Genomic DNA, 25705 nt, shown 5'->3' on the forward strand with positions numbered 1-25705 from the left:
TGTGCCCATCCTAAAATCTAAGTTTTATTTGTAAATTAACCAAGAAACTTCCTGCCAGAACAGTGCTGCCTGGAGACTGATAATGTGGGCCTTTCATCCCTTTTCACTTTTACTGTATCACTGCCAATTTGTTTTTTTATGTGGCTGGCCAGCCTGAGGCTATAAAAGCCTTGTAAGACATAAGTGCAATTATATTCCTGGAGTCAAATGAATTGGACAAATCCAATAGCACAGCTCTGTCTCCACTCTGCAAACCCCTACAGCAGTTAGATTAGCTGTGAAAAATCTAATCTAGGTAGAGCTAACAAATTTCTGTAGTGAAGGATCAAGAGTTCAGTATGGGGTTGTAACCAAATTGTAGGATTGAAAAACTGCCTACATGACAAGGGCACAAGAGAGCATGAAACACTTTAGAATTTTGTAGCTCATTTTTAAGCTGTTAGAAACAATTTAGTTAGAATAAGACAAGGAACTGTGGGCTGCTATTACTGTGAATGATTTTTAGTCTAGCTGTGAGACATCCTAATATAGAGAGTCTGTCACTAATGATGCTAAATCTTGGAGTTGCAAAAGGTATCAGCTGAATTTTTATTATTACAGTAGGGAGTCTTTCAGGCAGGCCAAGCCTTGGAACATTATTTATCACATGACATTTTATCAAGAAAACACTACGTCTTTTCTCAAAAAAAAAAAAAAAAAAAAAAAACCCAAATCCTTCTTTACTTAGGAAGAAATTCTTAAAAATAATTTATATATAAATCTATCTTTTAATGAAATAGTTCTCAGTCATAAAATCATAGACTATCATGATACATTTGCAGAGTAGCAGCAATTACATGGTACTGCAAATAAAATGAATGTGTAAGCCCTGCCTGAGATCTTGGTAATCTGAAATAGATTCTCTGAGGGAGGGGTCCCCTTTACTAAAAACACCACAACCAGGGCAGCCATCAAAACCTAAGACATGGAGGCAGTTCCTCCACATCTGTGGGAGCCAGCTGATGGCTAGTGAGAGGCAACAATAGCATGTGGGCCAAGAATTGAAACCCAATCATGCTTTGTGCATCCTAGACAATTTGTCACTGTGAGAGTTGTCTGTGATTGGCCATGAACTGAGTTCAGAGGTCTCATTAGTACACTCACTGCCAGCCACCATGAATGTGGTCCAGAGATCTGAGAGCTATCATAGTGAAAAAGCAAAACTGAAGAGGAAAGAAAGAAAGCAGATATAGTAAGGCCCATCAGCTAATATCAATCATCTGCCTAATGGGGCAGGGGAATAAAAGACTCAATTAGACCAATGGGTGTGCAATTACGAGAGCTGATGTTTAGAAATCTTACCAGGCACTGTGCTAAGCAATTTTGCAGGCATTATACATTTGCTTCACAACAACCCTGTGACATAGGTTGTGTTTTCAATCTTATTTAACAGATGGGCAAACTGAGGCACAGGCTGGTAAAGTAACTGGATACACACTTGAGCCCAGATCTGTCTGTCTCCAGACTGTGGCTATCACAACCACTCCAGACTACCCACTCCTGGGGGCCAGCATCTGTTTTCCAAACCACCAGGGTGCTGTCCTTGCGTCTGTGGAGGAACACAGTGGGTGTAATGTAGGAATCCCAGGTCTGCCACTCTCTAGCAGGCTAGTCCAAGTTCTTCTCATCTGGAAACTCACAAGAGTGGGTCAGATTTTTAGGCTTCCTCCCAAATTAAAATTCCTCTTCTATTAAGGTGTTCCTTACTTCTAACAGAATGTCACCTGAGGTGAACATCCAACAGATTGGAAAGTACAGGGCATGTTCCCCTGGGGAAGAGAGGGGAGTTTCCTCAGGGGTGAAGAAGGTTTCCTTTGAATTCTAGAAAAAACTGCCCATAGGGCCAACTTGAAGAAGAACACAAAGTCAGTGCCAAAGGTGTGACAACTGGACAACAGTACACCTGAACTTATTATTTTGACAGATATTGCCAAATTACTCCACAGCAAGCCTAAGAGGCACCTGCTTTCTTGGAGCTACACCAGTACAGTGTCATTATATCTTATGACGTTCCCCAGCCTGAGAGGTCAACACCATTACTTACTATCAGTTAATAGTCATGTGATGAAAATCCAAAAGTATTAACATTTAAGATCCTTCCTTTTCCTAAATCTTAATCTCAGGATTTAAGACACAAATGACTTATTGTTTTTCACATATTTCTTTATCTAGTTTGTGACACACTGGATATTTCAGATTAACTACAACTGTAGTTTGGGATGAGTGACACTGAGGTTGAATCCAGAGTTACATAGGTTCAGTGCATGTTATGCCATGGCCTTTGTTCTGTTCTAGGAGAGCCTCGCCTACAAACCAGGGCCCCTTACCTTTTTGGTGAGTGAATCATCTGAGTCTGATGGCATCCGAGTAGAAACGTGGAAAATCACTTCCACGGTCGAGGTAGCATAGTAAGGAGCAGTCTGTCCTGTGCTGCCATTGCGCTGAAGTCCACCCATGAATCCGCAGTGGGTTGAGAGATCCACCTGATACAGGTCACAAAGAGGAAAAAGAATCAGGGTTAAACAGCTGTTCTTATACACTAAGCAGGAATGTGGATTTTCAAAATATCCAACTATGTTCATTTCTATAGCTTTCTGATAAAAACAAAGTTAGACAAAATTAAAATATTAAAGAAACATTAACAATGAAAGTACTCCATAATCCTACCAATTATTAAAAATTAGCTGCATATTTCTTTAACTTTTCTCCTTCTGGGCATGTGTATGTATGTGTGTATGTATATATATGTAGGTGTATAAATAAGTATCTAGGTGTGTACACACACACACACAGTTTCCCTATTGATGGTTTTATAGAGTTTTCTGCTGGTCAAACCTGAGGAGCATTAAAAGCAGTGTTCCCAACAGGATGTTGGGTCAAAGAGTACAGGTGTTTCAAAATTTAACAGTCATTGCTAAATTGCCTTTTAAGACAGTTGTTCTGGGGTGGGGTGGAGGGGTGGGGGGAAAATGCAGACAACTGTAATTGAACAACAATTAAAAAAATGTTTAATTAAAAAAAATAAAAATAAATAAAAGGGTTGTTCTAATTTACACCACTGCCAAAAAGACTATGAGTCATATTCTTTTCAAGCTATGGTATGAATGTTTACTTCTTAGTGCTTAGATTTGTTTTTCAAATTTTTATAAACTAGTATTCTTTCAGTAAAGCAACTATTCAAAGATAAAAAAAAAACAAAAGAATCTCTTCTGTGCCAAATACAATCAATATATACACTGAATTAATTAATTTTCTGATCTTCAGTTAAAACTCTAATTGAGAAATTATTTTTTCAAAAATCTATTAGTTAAGTATTTTGCATGACAAAGATGTAATCTTATTAGTAAAAAGAACAATTACTTGTTAGAAGTGTAACAACTCTTTTAGGCCAAGACCTACTTGACCTCTTAGAAAGTACTTGTCTTGACCTTGAAGTACTTATACTCTGTCCCCACCTCCATATCAGTCCCCTTGTTAACCTCAACTCTCAGAAACAACTCTTTCTTATACACCCAGAGAGTTTCTCACAGCACAAATAACCAAGAAACCAAAACAAAAGTAATAAGAAGAAAAATTATTTCAGATATACTGATTTTCATTTTAATTACTCTGAATTCTTTTAGATTCTGGGAATATATTTTTCTTTAAATTGTGTTTCTGGAGACAGACATATATATATGCACAAATATGTAAAAATGTATATATTTCTGTCTGAGTATCATTTAGTTAAAAAAAAACAAAAAGAACACATTTTTTTCATTATTTGTCATCTTGGGATCTATCCTAGAAAAACAGGTTGAAATCTAAACCATCGTGGCTACTATATTCTATTTTCATTCCAACTTTTGACTTCAGTCAATTCTTTCTTCATCTTTTCACCCATCATGTCATTGATTTCTTCTCCTTTCTCCATAACGTGGCCAAAGCCATTGCTTCTCTGCCCATATTTGCCTTCTCTTACCACAAACTGTCTATGGCTGGGTGAACTGATGTGAGCTGATCTGACCTGATCTGACTACTCATTCAGTTCTGATAAAGAGTAAATGAAATAATGTTAAAAGGAAAGCTATGGGGAAATAAAAGTTCATGTATGAAGTACTAAAAAACTAAAAGAAGATATTAAATTCAATACATTCTTTAACTCCAGAACTCTACTAATGCTATAGTTGAATGTAAAAAACATATGTAAAAACACAGGTAATCAATCAGGTAATCAATTATTAGGTAATTGATTATCAGGTAATTGTGTACCTGTACGAACAGGAAATATAGTTTACATACATATTTAAATAGTGCTGGTCAACAAATACCTATTAAATGAAATGAATTACCTCCCATCCAAGTCCAGCAACAAACTCTTCATATGCTTGGCTTCCTTTGTCATTGGAGAGGATTGAACACTTGTCTTCTTGACCTTCAGCAATGTAAAACACTGCAATTTTATGCGTTTCACGGCTACAAATTTTTAAAGTTAAAGGAGTGAGAATTCTTATACATAAAATTTTATTTTACTACTACCACCAGCATGACTTCTACTATAGAGCTTACATTTACTAAGAAATTACTAGGGGTCAGTCACTATTCTAGAAAGGTTCCACACATGATCTCATTTACTCTTTGCAACTACCCTAATGAGGTAAGTATTATCATCATCACCTCCCATGTAGAGATGGTTGAAAGGAGACACAGAAAGTTTTTAAAAAGCACATACACCAAGCTGGAGACTGGGAATTGAAGCAGGGAAGTCTAGTTCTTGAGATCACTCTCTAAAGACATATGGCATACTTAACAGCATGTTACATCACATTGACAAGTTCTCTCTACCTTTGACAGAAAAATATCTTTGAAAGCATTTCAAACAGACATTAGTTGTGAATAGATCCATGTTCCTTCCCATATTTCATTATTTCTAAATTTTGAGCTAGGGATACTGGATAGTTCTATGACTGGAACTGTAGAACGTGCCTAACAAAACTATGAAAAACAGACACTTTTTCCAAGGAGAACACACTTAGATACGCACTTTGTGCTCTGACTAATCTGAGGGTGCCTGGTAGGGTGAATAGCTGTGGAGGGAAACCTCTGTGGCCATATAGACCCTTCATCCACTTTTTCCATGATGGGTTTTGGCCATGTTATTGTTAAATCTAGTGAACATAATATGTGCCTTGAGGAAAGATGCCCAGTTAAATCTCTGGTGAACTGACCAGAGATATGATGATATATTTAAATGTGTTAGTGACCAATTTCTACAAATTACACTCTAAAGTGTCAAAATAACTGGACCTATACCAAGCAATTTGGTAATAGTTTAGAGATGAAAACATGGTTCTCATTGAAACAGAGGTTTAATCAAGAATCACTCATTCCACAGCCTCATCATCCAGGAGTTTTACTCTAGTTTTTATCTTCTAAAATTTGAATTACCACTTCTATAGTAGTTCCATTCCTCTCCTTATTTTTGCATTGCATTCTGAAGAATCTCATAGAAAAAAACTATTAAGTGCTTAAACAATATGAAAATGTTTCCGTTGTCTGTTTAATATCTCAACATCGTAATCATATTAGACATCCATATTCATTGAATTTGGGCTTCATATTTTATTCTCAAGGACATTCTCAAGCATGTCCTTCTGAAGTTTATTTTTGTTTGTTTGTTTTACTAATAAGCAGACTGAATTAAAATTCAACCCCAAAGTCATATAAATAAATGGAGGAGAGTACTCTCCTGTTTATCCAGATAGCTTATTCATTTCTACCCCCCACAGTTTACAAGTAATAAACATACAAGGCAAACCATAAAATTTTACAAAAAATTACAAAAACTTGTTATCTGAATATATGAGCAAAGAACATTAACTGTTACTATTTTTGCACAAAAAATGAGCAGCTACTATATTCTATTTTGTAACTGATTTTTTTCACTTAAAATATTTACGAATACTTTATGTATAAAATGTATATAATATACAACTCTCCATTTGAACCATTTTTTAGTGTGAACACTTTAATACTATGTGTTTCTATAACCTAGTTATTTAATGGTTGTATAACATTCCATTATGTTAATATACTACATACCAAATCCTCATTCTAGGACATTTAGGTTGTTTCCATTTTTAGAGACATTTTCCCATTGTCTTTGATATGTCCTTAAAATAAATTCATAGAAATAGAATCTTGAACACTGCCCATTTTTAAGGCTTTTGATGTGCACCATCCTGCTGCCACTGGAGAAGGTGGACAATCTGAACACCCTAACTGGTGTGGCATGAGCACATTCTTAGGGGTGCTTCTCTTGATGAGAAGAGGTGTTACGAAGAGAGGTGAGTTTTGTGGGAATGGATCCCTGGGGCTCAGTGCTTTAGTACAGACCTTGCGCTCCCAAACTGTCAGTAAACTTGTCCTCATGCAGTATGAAGTTCTGAAAGGTGACACCATTTAGTCCCTGAGTGACAGGTATACACCCAGCCTAGAATATGACTGCCTTATTCTTAGAGATATAATAATTTGGGGGCTCAGACGACATTAGAGACCATAACCATGACCTAAAAAACTGTCTCAACAAAGAAGAAAAAAGTATAGTTAATTTCTTTTGGCATCTCTCTCTATATATTTAAAAGTACTCAGTATTTAATTTTTCTCTATTCTATGTACTTTGCATACAAGAAAACAATCTTAGGTTTATCTGAAGTATTTTTGTTCATTCTCCTTAAAGTCCAAACTTTTTACATTGTAGCTGCTCACAGATCCTTGAGTCCTCATTAACTAAATGTAGGAGCACAAGGGAGCTAAGCCCCAATAAACTGCCTGCCTGATATAGGTGTGAGGAAAGGTGACCTTTAGCTGTGAACATTAATGAAATTTCACATCCTCCAAAATGTTAGCACCACAGAGAGCACGCAGGATGCAGAAACTGTTGCTTGGCCTTATGAGAGGCGGGCTTTTGAAATGGTAATTAGCAACATCAACAGCACTTCATATCCATAAGCTGCAGGACCCATGCATGAAGGAGCAGGTAATTCAGGAATACACATACATAATATCAACCATTTCCTCTTCTTCATTAGAATGCATTTTTCTTTCTTATTAGGAATAGACCAGAATAGGTAGCTCAATTTCCCTATGCTGTCACATTAAAAAGCCAAAGAAGAAACAATTTTAACTTTCACCTTACCATGTGGTGACAAGAGGCATTAATATTTAAAAGGGGAACTCACTATAATCTGTATATACAGTTATCACACTATTTACATCTTTGCCAACTTCACAGTATATAAATGATAGTTGCAAGACAGCCTGTACTTTTCCTAAGTACATGCTAAGCAAGAACTCTGTTTTGACAGCAGAGAGAGAAACTGATAACAGAAATAAATAGAAACATCTGAATTCAAAGTTGAGGAACATGGTACGTTATCTGCTAACTGACCAATATATGACATAGTCTATATTTCTCATAGCTGGTACTGACTTATTTCTACTTTAAAAAAAAAAACAACCTTGAAAACACCCTTTACCATAAAGTAAGTTGACACCTTTTTAGATGTCACAAAGGCACAAGGAGTTGGGGTTTTAAGTGGAAGGCAGAGGAGTTGGGGTTTTAATCAAGGGGCAGAGGATTTGCCAGTCAGCTCTCCAAAACCATATTTTACTGCAATAGCATCCCAAGGAGCTAATTCAATTGTACTTCATGGAACTAAAGTGCAGTAACACTCACAATTACAAGACACCAATGTATTCACTTAATACTAAGAAGCACAAAGTAATTCAGCATATGCTTGAAAAGCAGGGTTTGGAACCCAAGTGACTGCTTATTTAATACTGGAGGACAAGAGGGAGAGGACAGTGAATCCCTAAGTCCTTCAGAAAAAATCCCTCACAGAATTTCCAAGAGGATTCAGCCTCTATTCCTCTAGAGAAAAAGAAGCACAACAATTGGGAAACTGAATATGATGAAGGGCAACGTGAGGAATAACAGCTTCAGGTTTTTCTAGTCTAATGAGAGACCTAATGATATTCTTCAAGAGAATAAAAGAGGAACAAAAAGACATTTTAAAATGAATATTTTAAAAACTAAAGATTAAGGAAGTAGTTTGTTCAAGATTTTTGAGTACCTGTTATGTACCAAGTATTATATTTACTTCACCGTGATGTTTTTTAGAAGCACTCATTTCCCCCAGATCTAAAATGGGTTGTGAGCTATTTTTAGAACTGCATCTAAGATTGTTTGAAAAAGAGGGAGAACTGAGATTTGGCCAGCTTTGGGAAATGAGGCTTACTATTAGGAAGTTACTAATTACAACAAACTGATTTTATCCTTGCCAACACTGTAGAGCAGAAACTGCAGAATACCAGTGCATCAGCACACAGCCTGGGGTAAGAAGTCAGGCTCTCTTGCTTCAAGCAACACAATGTGAGAGCACAGGCAAGACATCTGGCCTAGGTAAGGCTCTCTTCCTCATCAGAAAGAGAGATGGTTCTGGAGATTAAATGAGAATAAATGTCCACTGGCTACCACATGAAAAGCACAGATTAGGTGGGAGCACCAATGTCTTCTTAGTGTAAGCAAGTATGTAAGCTTATTCCTCAACGGTAAAAATACCAAAAGAATGACATGTGCAAATGTCACTTGATTTTGTGTTATAGAACTACCCTTGGGTGTTTCTGCAGGTCTAGTCATCCCTGCAACTGTTATCTGTCATCTAAGACAGTAGTCTCCAACCTTTTTTTGGCACCAGAGACCAGTTTTGTGAAAGACAATTTTTCCAAGGACTGGAGGCTGGGGGTAGGGGGGATGGTTTCAGGATAGTCTCTGTGCAGTCAAACCTCTCTGTTAGTGATAATTTGTATTTGCAGCCACTTTCCAGCAGTAGCATCACTGCCTCAGCTCCAACTCATATCATCAGGCATTAAATTCTCATAAGGAGCGCACAACCTAGCTCTGTTGCATGCATAGTTCACAGTAGGGTTTAGGCTCCTATGAGAATCTCATGCCACTGCTGATCTGACAGGAGGCAGAACTCAGGTGGTAATGTGAGTGATGGAGAGCAGCTGTAAACAGAGGTGAAGCTTTGCTTGCTGAAAGCCCACCACTCACATCCTGCTGTGCAGCCTGGTTCCTAACAGGACACAGACCAATACTGGTCCATAGCCTGGGGTTGGAGACCCCTGATCTAAGACACACAAAGACAGAAGGGAATAAAGTGGTGTCATAAACTTTCACGTACCACTGACGGGAGTCTAGATTTTTCAGCTCTCTCAATAATTTTGAATTTTTCTTCAACAGATGAAAATTCTTCCTATGAAGAAAAAGGGATGGAAGAAAAGTCATGTAATCACAGACCAATTTTCCATTTCTAGTCAATCAATTGACAAACTTCCCTATCATCCATCCATTCACCCATCTACACATCCCCTGCATGAACAAAAGATTTGTGATCACAGCCACAGAATGAACTCCATTCTCCTTACGACACTCAAAGTCAGCAAAATTCCACTGCATTCCTTTGCTATCCAGTGACACTGGATGGCTCTATGGTGAGTATATGACTTGTGTGCTTGTGCCTGTTTTTTCACTGTTGGCTCTGCTAATAATCTCTTTCCCCTACCTCTGTCCTTAAACACTCTACTCCATTGTCAGGGTCCAGCTCATATCCACCCCCTTCCACAAAATCTTCTCCATTGAATCACACTTTCCATTGGATTTAACTGTTCCTCTTGAACTCCCGTGTCATGCCATCTTTCATCGGAAAATGTTTGATGCCCTTTAAAATATACACCAGATGTTTGGAATCAATCTGTGCATCAGTATAGCATAGTTTCTAGCTTTAATTTAGCAGCAGAAAGTAAGCTGAAAAAAAGAGAAAAATTTCCCTTTCTATTCTCTGCTTCCCCAACTCCAAATTGATAAAGAAGAATAATCACACAAAAATAACAACAAAATAGTTAAAGGTCTAGGGTGAATTGTTACCTTCTGTCCCAAGAATTCATTCCCAACTCATCAAGCAACAACCTGCAAAAATAAAAGGGTCCCTGGGGTTCCACTGGTGAGGGCTGCTCCTGGCTGGGGATCCTCAGGGCCAAATTAGAGTTACTCCTCCGAACATACTCATCTTCTTGTGTGTTCTGGTGCAAAATGACCTCGATGATTTCCTTCTCTTGGTCACGGTTCATTCCACGTGGGGGTGGGGAAGGCTCATTTAGATTTAGCTGTGATGGTAAAAGACATTCAGGACTAGTGTGGCCAATGTTTTCAAGTAATTTGTCAAGGACATCATCTCCCTCCTCAGTCTGAGAAAAATCTCTCTGAGATCCAAATGTTTGATGATGCCAGCTCGAAATCAGAAATGAAGGATTTCTGCTGTTGGGTGTTAAGCAGCCTTCTAAAGGTCCATACAAAACCTTCCCATCCCAGCAGTACTTTCCTGAGATGTCCCTCACAATTACTCTTACATCTGAGAGGGTGCCCACTGGTGAGCTGCCTGCCAGTCCTTCTGTGGGTGTCTGAAGGTAGGAGATGAGGGTGCTATCATTAAATGCAAACAGCTGCAGGTTTGGGCTCCTGAACACCTCGGAGGAGAGCTCAGAAGCTTCCGCAGGCGTGTTGTCGTGATTCTCGCTGACCAGGCTATGCAGCACAGCCGGGCCCCCATGGAGGGGGAAGTGTCCCAGGTGGTTGACCAGGTGGGCCATTACCATTCTGGCAGTCAGAGGGATCAGCTCTAAACTTCGTCTCTTCCTCTCTGTGAACAGCAGTAAAGAAACATAAAGAGGCAGTAAATAATGAAGATTAACATTCAACACCATCAGATTTCAATTTGTAGTTACAATATTTGCTTTTTTTAAGTCTGGGAATCTTTTTCACCTATTTTCTTTTTTAACACATTCTATGTGAAAAAAAAAAAGCACAATTTAAATAGATTGCTAAAAGAATCAACTTACATGAAGATTTCCTTCTGAAAGGGACATTAAAAAATTTGTAGGTACAGCAATAAATAAGAGAAAGGTCCTTGTCCTTAAAAAGGTGATGGTTTGGGAGCTCTAGGAAGTCAGAATCTGCAATTGAAAAGGATGGCAGAGCTGGACAGCTGGGGGATGGAGGTTGAGGGCAGGTGGAAGTTGGGCCAGAGAGGTTACCTTACTCCTCTCAGTGGGGTAAAGGCAGACAATGATAAGGAAATGAATCCAGCCTGTGATTGCTTAAATATAGCTTACAGTTGTGAGTATGCAAAACACAGTTTGTTCTTGTATTATTATTTATTAATTATTGTGTTATTTTCTGTACAAAGAACTGCAAAACTACTTGTGCCCACCCTCTATATTTTGCAATTTACGTTAAGATCATTGTGATATCACTGGGTTCACTGTGGGTACTCTCTCTGCACTCTCCCCAAAGCTTCCATCCCCAGTCTCTCCTCAGGCATCTCCATGCCAGTCTGCTCTGGCCTTTGCTGGAACCCCGGAGAGGGAAGAATAGAGAGAAACAAAGAGACAGAAAACATCAATGTGAGAGAGAAACATTGATCACTTGCTTTTGGTACACCCTCCCTTATAAGGGATTGAACCCACAACCTAGTTCTGGAATCTCGAATTCTGAGATCAGGCTGTGGGCTGGATTGTTTACTCCTGAGGACTTTTTTCTTTTCTTCCAGATTAGTGCTGGCCTCATAATATGAATTTGGAACTGTTATTCTATGGTTTTTAAAATAGTTTGAAGAGGAAATGCACCAACAAAGGAACAACCAACAGGTAACAGTGGAATAGTGAAGGAGGGAGTGGAAGCCAAACTAACCTCAACCCAGGACCAATCTCGAAACACAACTAAATGGTGGAGAAATAACCCAGAACAAACAACTGAATAAGAGCGAAAGAGAAGCCTCAAAACCATATACCAGATTCAACACAACATGTCCACACATGAACAACAGAATATAAGATGTGGTGGACGGAGTGACCCTCAGTTACCCCGCTGGAGGGAAGGACCCACCAAAGACAGACCCAACAACAATCAAAACCCAAAGACATACACACACCCAACATAAACGACAGCCCAAGACCAGTGACTTCAGGAGATCAAGAATACTGCACCACTGAGTCTCCCAGGTCTTCTGCCATAGAAGTTGGAAACAGAAACCCAGGAAGTCAGAACAGATCAATTTAAGAAGCAGAGGCTAACAAGAAGAGTGTCACAAACAACAGGGAGGCAAAGAAACAATCCCCAAGTGAAAGGAAAGGAGGAAGCCTTCAAAAAAACTCTAAATGAAATAGAGGCAAGTCAACTATCAGATACTGAGTTCAAAGCAATGGTTATCAGGAAGCTCAATAAGCTCACTGAGAATTACCAAAAAATACAAAGGAACTGGAATGACCTCACTGGAAACTATATCAACATGAAAAAGGAAATAGAAACTATCATCAAGGGCCAAGAGGCAATGAAGAATACAATTTCTGAACTGAAGAACACAGTAGAAGGAATCAAAAGCAGGCTCGATGAAGCAGAGGATTGGAACAATGAGCTGAAGGACACAGTAGAAAAAAACACCCAGAAAGAGCAAAAGGAAGAGGCTGACAAAGAACGAAGAGGGGTTAAGGGAAATGCAGGACAACATGATATGTAATAATGTCCGTATAATAGGGATACTACAAAGAGAAGAAGAGCAAAGGATAGAAAACTTGTTTGAAAAAGTAATGATGGAAAATTTCCCTAATCTGATGAGAGAAAAAGTCACACAAATCCAGGAAACGCAAATAATCCCAATCAAAAGGAACCCAAAGAGGCCCACTTCAAGACACATCATAAATAATATGGCAAAATTCCAAGACAAAGAGAGAATCTTAAAGGCAGCAAGGGAGAAAGAGGAAGTAACATACAAGGGAGCCCCGATAAGACTAGCAGCTGACTTCTCAATGGAAACTCTCCAAGCCAGAAGGGAATGGCAAGAAATACTCCAAGTAATGAAAACCAGAGGCCTGCAACCAAGACTACTTTATCCAATAAGGCTCTCAATTAAAATGGAAGGCCAAATAAGGAGTTTCCCACACAAAAGAAGCCTCAAAGAATATACCTCCTCCAAATCAGCTCTGCAAGAGATGTTAAAAGCTTTGCTTTAAGAGCAGGAACAAAAACAGTGAAAGAGAGAGGAACACAGGGACGAAAAAATGGCAATGAATAAGTAACTATCAATAATAACTTTAAATGTAAATGGATTAAATGCCCCAATCAAAAGACTCAGAGTAGCTGAATGGATAAGAAATCATGAACTACATGTATGCTGCCTACAAGACACCCACCTCAGGACAGAAGACCTTCACAGACAGAAAGTGAATGGTTGGAAACAAATATTCCAAACAAATGGACAGGAAAAAAAAGCTGGGGTAGCAATACTCTTATCAGACAAAATAGACTTCAGAAAAAGAGCCATAAAAAGAGACCCAGAAGGTCACTTCATAACACTTAAGGGAAGAATCCATCAATGAGACATAAACATTGTAAATATATATGTACCCAGAATAGGAACACCCCAAAACAAAGAAAATCATGGAGGATGACAAGAAAGATATTGACAGCAAGACTATTATAGTAGGGGATTTTAATACTCCACTGCCAAAATAGATAGATCTTCCAAACAAAATGTCAATGAAGATATTGCGGCATTGAACAATGCCCTAGATGAAATGGATGTAACAGATACATAGAAAGCCTTCCATCCCAAAGAAGCTAAATACACATTCTTTTCCAATGCACATGGACCATTTTCAAAGACACACCACATGATAGGACACAAAGCAAGCCTCAACAAATTCAAGAAAACTGAAATCATATCAAGCATTTTCTTCCAACCACAAGAGACTGAAACTAGAAACCAACCTCAAGGAAAAACCCCAAAACACTCAAATTCATGGAGATTGAATAGCATGCTATTAAACAAGGAATGGGTGAAGAATGAGATTACAGAAGAAATCAAAAAGTTTCTGGAAAAAAATTAAAATGAACTCACAACAATCCAAAACCTATGGGACACTGTGAAGGCAGTACTGAAAGAGAAGTTCATAGCGATACAGGCCTACCCCCAAAAAGATAGAAACATTTCAAATGAACAATCTAACCCTACGCCTAGAAGAACTCGAGGAACAACAACAAAGACAGCACAGAGCAAGTAGAAGGAAGGGAATAACCAAGATCAGAGCAGAATTAAGTAATATAGAGACTAAAAACACAATTCTAAGGATGAATAAATCCAGGAGCTGGTTCTTTGAAAAGATAAACAAAATCGAAAAGCCTTTAAACAGACTTATCAAGAAAAAAAGAGAGAGGACCTAGATAAACATGATCACAATGAAAGAGGAGAGATTACAACTGATGCCACAGAAATACAAAGGAATGTAAGAAATTACGATGAGGGACTATATGATGAGAAATTTAAAAACCTAGGTGAAAGGGACACATTTGAAGAAAAATTTAATCTTCAAAAGTCAGTGAAGAAGAAGAAGAAAGCCTGAACAGACCAATACCAGCAGATGAAATTGAAGCAGTAATCAAAAAACCCCTGGACCAGATGGTTTCACAGGAGAATTCTACAAAGCATTTAAGGAAGAGCTAACCCCTATCCTTCACAGATCATTCCAAAAACTTCAAGAAGATGAAAGACTCCCAAACTTTTTTTATAAAGCCAACATTATTCTAATCCCAGAACCAGATAAAGACATAACAACGAAAGAAAACTTCAGACCAATATTGCTGATGAACATAGATGCTAAAATTCTGAACACAATATTGGCAACCCGCATCCAGCAATACGTTAAAAATATCATACACCATGACCAAATGGGATTCATCCCAGGGATGCAAGGATGGTACAATATTCACAAACCAATAAATGTAATACATCACATAAACAAAACGAAAGACAAAAATCATGATTTTATCAATAGATGAGGAAAAAACATTGATAAGATACAGCACCCATTTCTGATAAAAACACTCAGCAAAGTGGGAATAGAGGGAGCATTCCTCAACATAATAAAGGCCACACATGAGAGACCTATAGCCAACATCATACTCAACGGACAAAAACTTAGAGCTCTCCCACTAAGATCAGGAACAAGACAAGGATGCCCTCTCTCACCACTCCTATTCAACATAGTACTGGAAGGTCTAGCCACAGCAATCAGACAAGAAAAAGAAATAAAAGGCATCCAAATTGGAAAGGAGGAAGCAAAACTGTCATTGTTTGGAGATGACATGGTAGTGTATAGAAAATCCTATAGACTCCACCAAAAATCTACTCAACCTAATAAGTGAATTTGGCAAAACATAGGGATACAAAGTCAATATTCAGAAATCAAAGGCATTTTTGTACACCAACGATGACATATCAGAAACAGAAATCAGGAAAAAAATCCCATTTGATATAGCAACAAGAAAAATAAAGTACCTAGGAATAAACCTAACCAAGGAGGTAAAAGACCTGTACTCAGAAAACTACACAACACTAAAGAAAGAAATTAATGAAGAGAGAAACAAATGGAAGCATGTACCATGTTCATGGATTGGAAGAATTAATATCATCAAAATGTCCATACTACCCAAAGCAATTTATAGATTCAACGCAATCCCTATTACAGTACAATGACATATTTCACAGATATAGAACAAACATTTCAGAAATTTATATGGAACCATAAATGACCCCGAATAGCTGCAGCAATTTTCAGAAAGAAGAACAAAGCAGGAGGGATCACAATAGCTGATATCAAAATGCACTGCAAGTCCACTGTAATCAAACAGCCTGGTACTGGCATTTAGAACAGGAACATAGACCAATGGAACAGAACAGAGAGCCCAGAAATAAACCCAAGTCTCTATGGTCAATTAATATTTAACAAAGGCAGAAGAAGCATAAAATGGAGTAAAAATAGCCTCTTCAACAAATGGTGTTGAGAGATCTAGACAGCTACATGCAAAAAAATGAAACTCAATCATCAACTTATACCATACACAAATATAAATTCAAGGTGGATAAAAGACTTAAATATAAGTTGTGACACCATAAAAGTCCTAGAGGAAAACAGTGGCAGGAAAATCTCAGACATTCCACGCAGCATCATCCTCACAGACATGTCCACTAAAGCAAGGGACATAAAGGAGAGAATAAACAAATGGGACCTCATCAAATTAAAAAGCTTCTTCATGGCTAAAGAAAACAGCATTATAATGAAAAGAGAACCGACTATATGGGAAAACATATTTGGCAATCATACCTCAGACAAGGGTTTGATCTCCAAAATATATAAAGATCTCATATGACTCCACTCCAGGAAGACAAAAAACCCAGTTAAAAAATGGGCAAAAGAATTGAACAGACACTTCTCCCAGGGGGACAAATAGAGGGCCCAGAGACATATGAATAGATGCTCAGCATCACTAGCCATCAGAGAGATGCAAATTAAAACCACAATGAGATACCATTTCACACGGGTCAGAATGGCCCTGATAAAGAAATCAATGAACAAATGTTGGACAGGATGTGGAGAAAAGGGAACCCTGGTGCACTGTTGTTGGGAATGCAGACTACAGCAGCCACTGTGGAAAATAGTATGGAATTTCCTCAGTAAACTAAAGATGGAATTGCCTTCTGACCCAGCAATTCCACTGCTGGGATTATATCCTAAGAATCCTGAAACACCAATCCAAAAGAACCTATGCACCCCAATGTTCATAGCAGCACAATTTATAATAGCTAAGTGCTGGAAGCAACCTAAGTGCCCATCAATAAATGAGTGGATCAAAAACACTATGGTACATTTACACAATGCAATTCTCTGCAGCAGAGAGAAAGAAGGAGCTCCTACCCTTTGCGACAGCATGGATGGAACTGCAGAGCATTATGCTAAGTGAAATAAACCAGATGGTGAGGGACAAATACCATATGATCTCACCTCAAGTGGAACATAATCAACAACAAAAAAAGGAAACAAAATATAAGCAGAAACATTGAAATTAACAATCTCATAACAGTAACAATAATAATCTTAACAACAATCTAACAAAATATAAGCAGAGACGTTGAAATTAACAATCTAACAATAACCATCGGGGAGAGGGGTAGGGGACAATGTAGGGAAGGGTTTTCAGAACTAGTGTAAAGGACACATAGACAAAAACAAGTGGGAGCATGGAAGCAAGGGAGGGAAGTGGGTTTGTCTGGGGTGTAGGGGAGTGGGGCGGGAAATGAGGAGAACTGTAATTGAATAACAATAAAATAATTAAATAAAAATAAAATAGGAGAGCATTATGTTAAGTGAAATAAGTCAGACGGTGAGGGACAAATACCATATGATCTCACTTTTAACTGGAACATAATAAATAGAAAAAAAAAGGAAACAAAATATAACTAGAGACATTGAAGTTAAGAACAATCTAACAATGGACAGGGGGGAGTGGGGAGGGGACAGTGAGGAGAGGGAATTACAGGAACTACTATAAAGGGTACATGGACAAAATCAAGGGGGAGGGTGGAAGTGGGGGAGGTACGGGGGTTTGGCTGGGGTAGGGTGGAGGGATGGGGAGAAAAGCCACACAACTCTAATTGAATAACAATAAAAAATTAAAATTAAAAAAAAAAAGAAAAACAATAAAGTACCTTTAAAAGGAAAAAAAAAAGAAAATAAATAAATAAAATAGTTTGAAAAGAGAAAAGAGATCATTGTGACAATTTATGTTTTGTTGTTAGGGTATTTAAAATATTTCACTGAATCTGATATATTAATTAATGTACATACTTAGACGATTTAACTCAATTTGTGGTTGATGATTAAATAGCCAAAAGCAACTGGTTTACAAAATTTTTAAGACTTTAAATACACAGAAAGATTTGAGAATATCATCTAAAAGTGGGCTTTGTAAAATGTTTGAGGTATAGGGCAAAGCAGATAAACTAAATCCCTAAGTATGGACTCAATGAGCTACCTAAGTTTGACAGTAGTTAGGGAGAGTTTAATCCACCACATCAATTAAAAAAAATTGTGCATTAATCTAAGAACAAGTTAAAATGAAATGTTTTAATTCTAACAAAAATATCACTAGATATTTAAATAAAGTAAGATTTAAAATTTGGGCTTAAAGATTTAGGGCATACTTATTTTCTAAATTCACAACATAAATCAATCTATTAATTACAAAATTACTTTAATATTAATTTAATCTAAATCCACCACATGAAAATTAACTCTCACGCCAAACATCCTTCCTCTCAGACACTGAAAATCCAACTGACTTATTTATAAAATAACAATTTTATGATGTATAAATCCTAGAAACAAATTCTAGAATTTACGAAATTCTATGTGATGACTGAGTAAAACAAGGCTGTCTGACTTTTCTTGAATTTCTTCTTGTTTTTTTTCCTTTTGAGTGAATAAGAAAATATCTGTATTCAGTAATGCAAAATAAAAATTTCATATAAAAAACCCCTCCTATTTTAGAAGCAAAGAGGTCATCTACACCAGTCTCTAAAGTTAAACTCTTCCTCTCGTCCCTGGTAGAAGTGTATATGTCTTCTAAACAGCTGAAACATTTAAAATACCTTAGTTAATTCCCTTGAAATCACAGCTATGAATGCCTTTGCTTTTGTGTCCACATTAACTTTTTCAAAGTTACAGATGCTTTTTGCTCATGCTGATCATTTCATATGAATATATACTCCACCAGAGATGTTAATGCCCCACCAACAAAGGCATAGACAGCTCAGGTGTCATAATGTAAGACACTGTGTGGTGATATGGTAGAGCAACCTATGAAACTAATCATAAAGGTCCAACTTGATACAGCCCAAGGCATAAAATAACAACTGGAGAGGCAACTTTTCCCTACTTTTAACTTATACAGGTTGTGTTTTCAATCTGAGATAAATATAAATTTGTATTTTAATAAACGTTTGAATTCTACGTAGGAAATTAACCTGCAGTTACACTAATCAAGTCATAAACCATGACACAACCAAATAAAAACCCAAAATATTTTTGGTAGTGAAAAGAAAGAAAAGGTAGTATTTGTAAAATGAGCATTGCTCTTCCCTGACGGACTTCAGCTGAATCAACAGCTCATAGGTGCCCTGGGAAATAAAAAGAAAATCTAGACTCCATTAGTGAAAAAACTACTGCCTTCTAATGAATTCTCAAGCTCATGACTTCTATAAACTATGAAAAAATATATTCCAAGTATTTATTTATTTTTCTAAATTTAGCAATAAAATATAAAATCAGTAATTTTAGGTTGTCCTTTTAACTTATATATTTTTAAAGCTCCTCCCCTCCCTTCATTTTAAGCACTTAAGTATTAATGATGAGAGCCCATGTGCATGCCATTAATGACTTTTCCTTGAGCTGGGCCAGCAGCTACAGTAGGTAGTTGAATGTTTCTTGTAACTTTTTGGAAGTAGTAATTCCATCAAATGGTTTATGAAAAAATCATTTTAAAGTAATAAATAAAATTTATTGATAAAATGATATTGCTTATCAGAAACATGACTTGACTAGAAATAGTTTGGTTATGAATGATAAATTATGGCATTAAATGAAAGCAAAAAACCCTCATACATGAGCACATATTGTTTAAACTAAAATACCTAAGTTATGTCTATTTTTCCTCTTTACTCTGAACAGGATATAGTCACTCAGGAAGAGCATCTCTGTGTGACAATACGTTTCTAAGCCTCTTTGCTTTTTAATTTAGTTAAAATGGTAGCAAATATTATTTTTAGTACCACAGAACTATTATTAGGACAAGACAGCATAAGGTCCTGAGGTTTTCTGGAGAATAGATATATTCAAGTCAAAGAAATGTTGTACACAGAAAGAAAAATGCTACCAAAATTTAAAGGTGTATTTTTAGGTTTTTCCTTTCTCACTAACCTGTTAATCTGCTATTTTCAAGTGATGAGTCATAATAAGTAGTGAACCCATTTTTGTGATAGTTACGTGGGATGAATGCAAATTAATGACTGTAGGAAAGAGTTAATTTTCTTATGAGACATGGACTACAAGGAAGAAAACAAAAGAAACAGATAACGGGTCAGTTTATTTTAAAAAATATGGTTTGAATTTGCAAGTGTGGGGGGAAAAAGACAAGAAAATATTGCAGTTTAAATGAACAGTGAATTTCAGGAAAAGACAACTACATGATTAAGCAAATGGAGGCAATAAGAGGACAACATGAAAATCTGCCACTTAACCCCCACCAACAACACAATTCAAAATAAGTCTTTAGTGTACTCTTGCAAAATATCAGAGTAAGTGAGGTTTCAGGAACCTGATCATTAAATTCAAATCCCACCTCCATTACTTCTCACATACCTGGTATATATCCTTGGGAAAATCCTGTCACCTCAGTTTGCTCGTCTACAAAATGGAGCTAACATAAGGACTGGGTGATTCCAGAGCCCTTGCTCCTGACTGGTGCCTCAATTCCTGTCCTCTTCATCCTCACCTTACCAGGCACCTTCTTCTCAGCCTGAACCATAGTCCAGACTCTATAGTCTTACAAGCACAGCCCTGGACCCCATGCCCTTCCCCAGCTAATGCCTGCTGTGTCCTTCCTCTCACCACCAAAGGCTCCACAAGAGAGATCTGTCTTAAAGTTCTGAATGGTCATCCCCTAGGGTATCTGCTCATGCTGTCTGGCTATAGACCAGCAAAACATTTAGTTGGGAAGTAAAACCATTCCTGTTCTGTTGTCACCCTCCCTGGGCTTTGTGAAGCACCTACCACTGCTGACTTTCCTTGGCTCCTTATCTCCCTCTTTCTTTGACTTTCTAGAAATGACTTTTGATTCTTTTTCCATTTTCCTCATTTTGCTTTCCTAGTGACATGTCTTTGTTCTTTTACCCAGGGTTCCATTCTTGGTCCTCCACACCCACATTTTTTTAAACTTTTAATTTTGAGATTATTGAAGATTCATATGCACTTGTAAGAAATAATACAGAAAGATCTCAAATATCCTTCACCCCAGTGGTAACATCTTACATAGCTATAGTACCATATCAAAATCTGGAAACTGACATTGAGACAATTCATCAATATTCAGAGTTTGGTAGTTCTACATACACTCACTTGTGTATGTGTGTGTGGGAAGGTACAGTGCTATTTTATTAGTTGTATGTATAGATAACATACCCACATTTTGACTCATGTGCCAGAGATGGGTTCTTGTCATTCAGGGGAAAAGGGTGGTTGAGTAGGACATACAGCAGACCCTAAGTCTTGATGATGCCCACACACTCTAAAGTGGCCCCTGTGCTGTGAAAAGAGCTATCCTTAAACTGTGGCATGTAAATTACCATCTTTCTCTTCATGATGCTTCTTAGTCTGGAACACTTTACCAGCTTCTTTCAATGTCTGTCCACCCTTCTAAGCCTGGTGTTGGCTGGTCTCCATGGGAAGCCCCTACGGTGCTACCAGTCCACAAATGAGTCCTTTTGTATTAATCCTGTCTCTCTCATTACATGTAAAGCTCCTTTAGGATACAAATTAAACTGTTTTTGTGGGTCCCATGGGTCTGAAACATATGGGTCTTCAATAACACAAAGTTCAACTAAGGTAGGGAAAGAGAAGAAACGAGGAAGGCAGAACTTTCACAGAGGACTATAGAAACTAGGATTTCAAAAACTAGATTTAAAAAAATATCACAGCAAGCATGGATGAAAGGCTATAATCTTTACTCTTCCTGCCCACAGGAATCAATATTCTGAAAAAAATCTCACCTTCTTCAACAGTAAACAGGTTGCCCATTTCTGCTGATGAATGATATTGGACTGGCTCAGAATTCTTCACATTTACCAGTGGCAGGAAGGGGTCATAATCTGAGGATGACAGGTCAGCCAGGGTCAGTGTATAGTGACTCTGTTGGGTATATGTGCTTGAGCCACACACACAGCAGTGTAGAACCTGTGAAAAAAAGAAGGGAATGGATGCCATGGATGCCGCTCACCTGTACCTGACAATTTGTCAAACTAAAACAACACTTAGGAGGCAGGACTCCTGCTTGGTAGTACTCGAAAACATCAAATCCTTTCCATTCTAAAGCATAGTCTTGCTGTTGGCAAATTCATTTGTTCCTTTCACATCAATGCCAATAAATATATTCTTATGGCAAAAAAAAAGCAAAATAAGAAAGTGCTTATTACACCATTCTGTGTGGTTGCACCTACCGAGGTTCTGCTTCAGTCCACCAAGGGCAACACAAGTAAATACAATGAAGTAAATCTGGAGATGAAAACTAGCTATGGCATAAGCCACAAGATAAACCACCATCACTAATAGTGGAGAGTAGAGTGCAAGCAATAAGCAGAGACTGCTGGCATTTCACAAATGCTCATGAACTTAAATTAGTATAACTCACAACCCCAAGAATTGGAAATGCTAACTTAATACAATTTTTAAAAGTGTGATTAATGAAGTAAATTTAATACGAATTTTTTAAGTATTCTTATTCTCACAAGATCAGTTCCCTAAAAGCTTGTTGGTTGTTTACAAATTGCTGTTGACTCTATAAGCTCTTTTTAAAAAATATATTTTATTGATTATGGTATTAGAGTTGTTCCATTTTCCCCCCTCCCCTTTATCCGTCTTCCAAAACTTCCCCCCACTTAGTTTATGTCCACCATGGGTCATGCGTACAAGTTCTTTGGCTTCTCCGTTTCCCATATTGTTCTTAACATCCCCCTGTCTATTTTGTACCTACCATTTATGCTTTTTATTCCCTGTACCTTTTCCTCTATCCTTCCCCTGTCCCATCCCTGTTGATAACCCTCCATGTGATTTCTATTTCTTTGATTCTGTTCTTGTTCTAGTTGTTTGGTTAGTTTGTTTTTGTGGTTTCTTTTTTTTTTAAGGTTCAGTTGTTGACAGTTGTGAGTTTATGGTCATTTTACTGTTCATACTTTTGATCTTCTTCTTTTTCTTACATCGTAAGTCCCTTTAACTTTTCACATAGCAAGGGCTTGGTGATGATGAACTCCTTTAACTTTACCTTGTCTGGGAAGCACTTTATATGCCCTTCCATTCTAAATGATAGTTTTGCTGGATAGAATAATCTTGGATAGAGGTTCTGGCCTTTCATGACTTTGGATACTTCTTTGCAGCCCTTTCTTACCTGCAAGGTTTCTTTTGAGAAATCAGCTGACAGTCGTATGGGAACTCCTTTGTAGGTAACTGTGTCCTTTTCTCTTGCTGCTTTTAAGATTCTCTCCTTATCTTGAACTTTGGGTAACTTAATTATGATGTTCCTTGGTGTGTGTTTCCTTGGGTCCAACTTCTTTGGGACTCTCTGAGCTTCCTGGGCTTTCTGGAAGTCTATTTCCTTTGCCAGATTGGGAAGTTTTGCTTCATTATTTTTTCAAATAAGTTTTCCATTTCTTGCTCTTCTTTTCCTTCTGGGTCCGCTATGATTTGGATGTTAGAATGTTTAAGTTGTCCCAGAGGTTCCTAAAGCCTCTCCTCATTTTTTTGAATTTTTGTTTCTTCATTCTGTTCCGACTGGATGTTTCTTTCCTTCTTCTGTTCCAAATCGTTGATTTGAGTCCCAGTTTCCATCCCTTCACTGTTGGTTCCCTGTATATTTTGCTTTATTTCACTTTGCACAGCTTTCACTTTTTTCTCTATTTTGCATTTTTACACAATCATTTCTGTGAGCATCCTGCTGACCAGTGTTTTGAACTGTGCATCTGATAGGTTGGCTCTCTCCTTGTCATTTAGTTCTTTTTCTGGAGTTTTGATCTTTTCTTTCATTTGGGCCATATTTCTTTTTCTTAGAGCACCTGTTACATTGTAAGGATCAGAGCCTTAGGTATTCGTCAGGGTGTGGCAACCACTTTGGTGCTGTATGGGTGGCAGGGGTCAGAGAGGGAAGAATATCATTTGCTCAACTCTCACCTCACTTTCAGTCACTTCCTCCACTACCCACAAGTGAATTGGGGCTTTCTAGTGCTGATTCCCAGGTGGGTGTGTTTGTGCATGTTCTAGGGCCCCATGGGTCTCTCTACTGAACTCTCCTGTGAGACAGGGAGTTTATCCCACCACAGTAACCCCAACAAGTTTTTATAGCCAGAGGTTTTGAGGCTTTAGTTTCCCTGGCTGGAAACCTGAATTGTGCAGTCTGTCTCATTCCCCAGCAGTTCTTTCCAGCTTATCTGCATGCAAATGTGGGATTGCTTGGTCTGCCAGCTGCTGCCTTGCCTGTCCCATCTGCCTTGCCACACATTCTCTTTGCCACCGCTGCCCATCTCCATACCTCCTACAATCTGGATGAATGGTTCTTCTTTAACTTGTTGGTTGTTGGATTTCCATACAGTTTGATTTTCTGGTAGTTATGGTTGTTTTTTGTTTTTAAATATGTTGTTGCTCTTCTTTTGGTAGCAAAGCATATCTATCTATTCTTCCATCTTGGATGAAATTCTACTCTATAAGCTCTATAAGCTATGCAAATGCAGATCATCTTGCATATGTCAAAATATATAAATGAGCTAATAACTATTAAACTTTACTTTTTGATCATAAATTCAAAATCATAAAATAAAAAAGCTGATTTTTATGAAAATCAAGGTAAAACCTTAGAAATTTGGGAGATATCATTTGGACTATATTCATACAAGGTCAATTCACTTTTACTTATTTATTTCAAAAATATTTTTATTTGGTCCTGGCCAGGTAGCTCAGTTGGCTAGAGTGTCATCCCAATACACCAAGGTTGTGGATTCAATCTCTGGTCAGGGTACATATAAGAATCAACCAATGAGTGCATAAGTAAGTGGAAGCACAAATTGCTGTTTCTTTCTTTCTCTCCCTTTTTTGCTCTCTCTAAAATCAATAAAAAATATTTTTATTGAATTTATTGGGGTGATATTAACAAAATTATATAGGTTTCAAGTAAACAATTCTCTAACACAGCACCTGTACATTGTACTATGTGTTCACAACTCAAAGTCTAGTCTACTTCTGTCAATCCACTTTTAGATGAGTAGCTTGATTTGCCCACATGGCAGGAGGCCTTGTTTTGGGGCTGGACATCTTCCTGTTTAGTTCCTTCTACTCATGTTGACTCTTGGGGACTAGAGGAAGATTTAGGGGTGTGTAACCTTTGTGCTCAGCTAAGAAGTACCATGAACTCTATTCAGCCAGGACACTCACCTAAGTATGTCCTGTTCCTAGCAGAAAAGCAGTACAGAAAAACTATGGTAGCTTTCTTATTAATATAAAAATTGAGCTTCTGTCATTGAGAAAATTAATTTCTATTAGTCAATTGCAATAAAAATATGAAATGGAAATTAAAACCACAATGCAGAACCACTCCATACCTATCAGATAGCAAAATGTTAGCAGCTGCAACTCTCAAACACTGTTGATAACAGTGTAAATTAGTATAATCATTCTGGAAAATTATTTCGTGTTCACCACCAAAGCAGAACATATGTATTCCAGCAACTCTACTCCTAGGTATAAACCCAGCAGAAATACATACATATATGTACTGAAAAACATACTGGAATAGAATGTTCACAGAACTTTCTTTTTAATGGTCCCAAATCTAAACTAACTACATTTCTATCTACAGTAGAATAGAACATAAATTGTGGTTTATTCTCATCATATAATACTAAATAGCAATGAGAGT

General features: G+C 37.5%; 1 protein-coding gene across 4 annotated transcripts in view; it reads right to left on the minus strand.

Annotated features, from left to right (window-relative positions):
* The window catches only part of RALGAPA2 (Ral GTPase activating protein catalytic subunit alpha 2), a 374904-nt gene that overhangs the window by 109693 nt on the left and 239506 nt on the right, over window positions 1-25705 (minus strand). For all 4 annotated transcript variants that reach the window (XR_006655322.3, XR_006655321.3, XM_024559518.4 and 1 more), the window contains 5 exons: window positions 21798-21981; window positions 10010-10781; window positions 9267-9338; window positions 4371-4494; window positions 2367-2522 (listed from right to left, as the gene is read on the minus strand). Coding sequence is in view for 2 of the 4 variants with exons in the window: in XM_024559518.4 (XP_024415286.1) it covers window positions 2367-2522; window positions 4371-4494; window positions 9267-9338; window positions 10010-10781; window positions 21798-21981 (1308 nt within the window). In the remaining 2 variants the exon portion in view is untranslated. The remainder of the gene's footprint in view (window positions 1-2366; window positions 2523-4370; window positions 4495-9266; window positions 9339-10009; window positions 10782-21797; window positions 21982-25705) is intronic.

The sequence above is a fragment of the Desmodus rotundus genome, chromosome 6 (genome assembly GCF_022682495.2).
Source record: "Desmodus rotundus isolate HL8 chromosome 6, HLdesRot8A.1, whole genome shotgun sequence".
Classification (NCBI taxonomy): domain Eukaryota; kingdom Metazoa; phylum Chordata; class Mammalia; order Chiroptera; family Phyllostomidae; genus Desmodus; species Desmodus rotundus.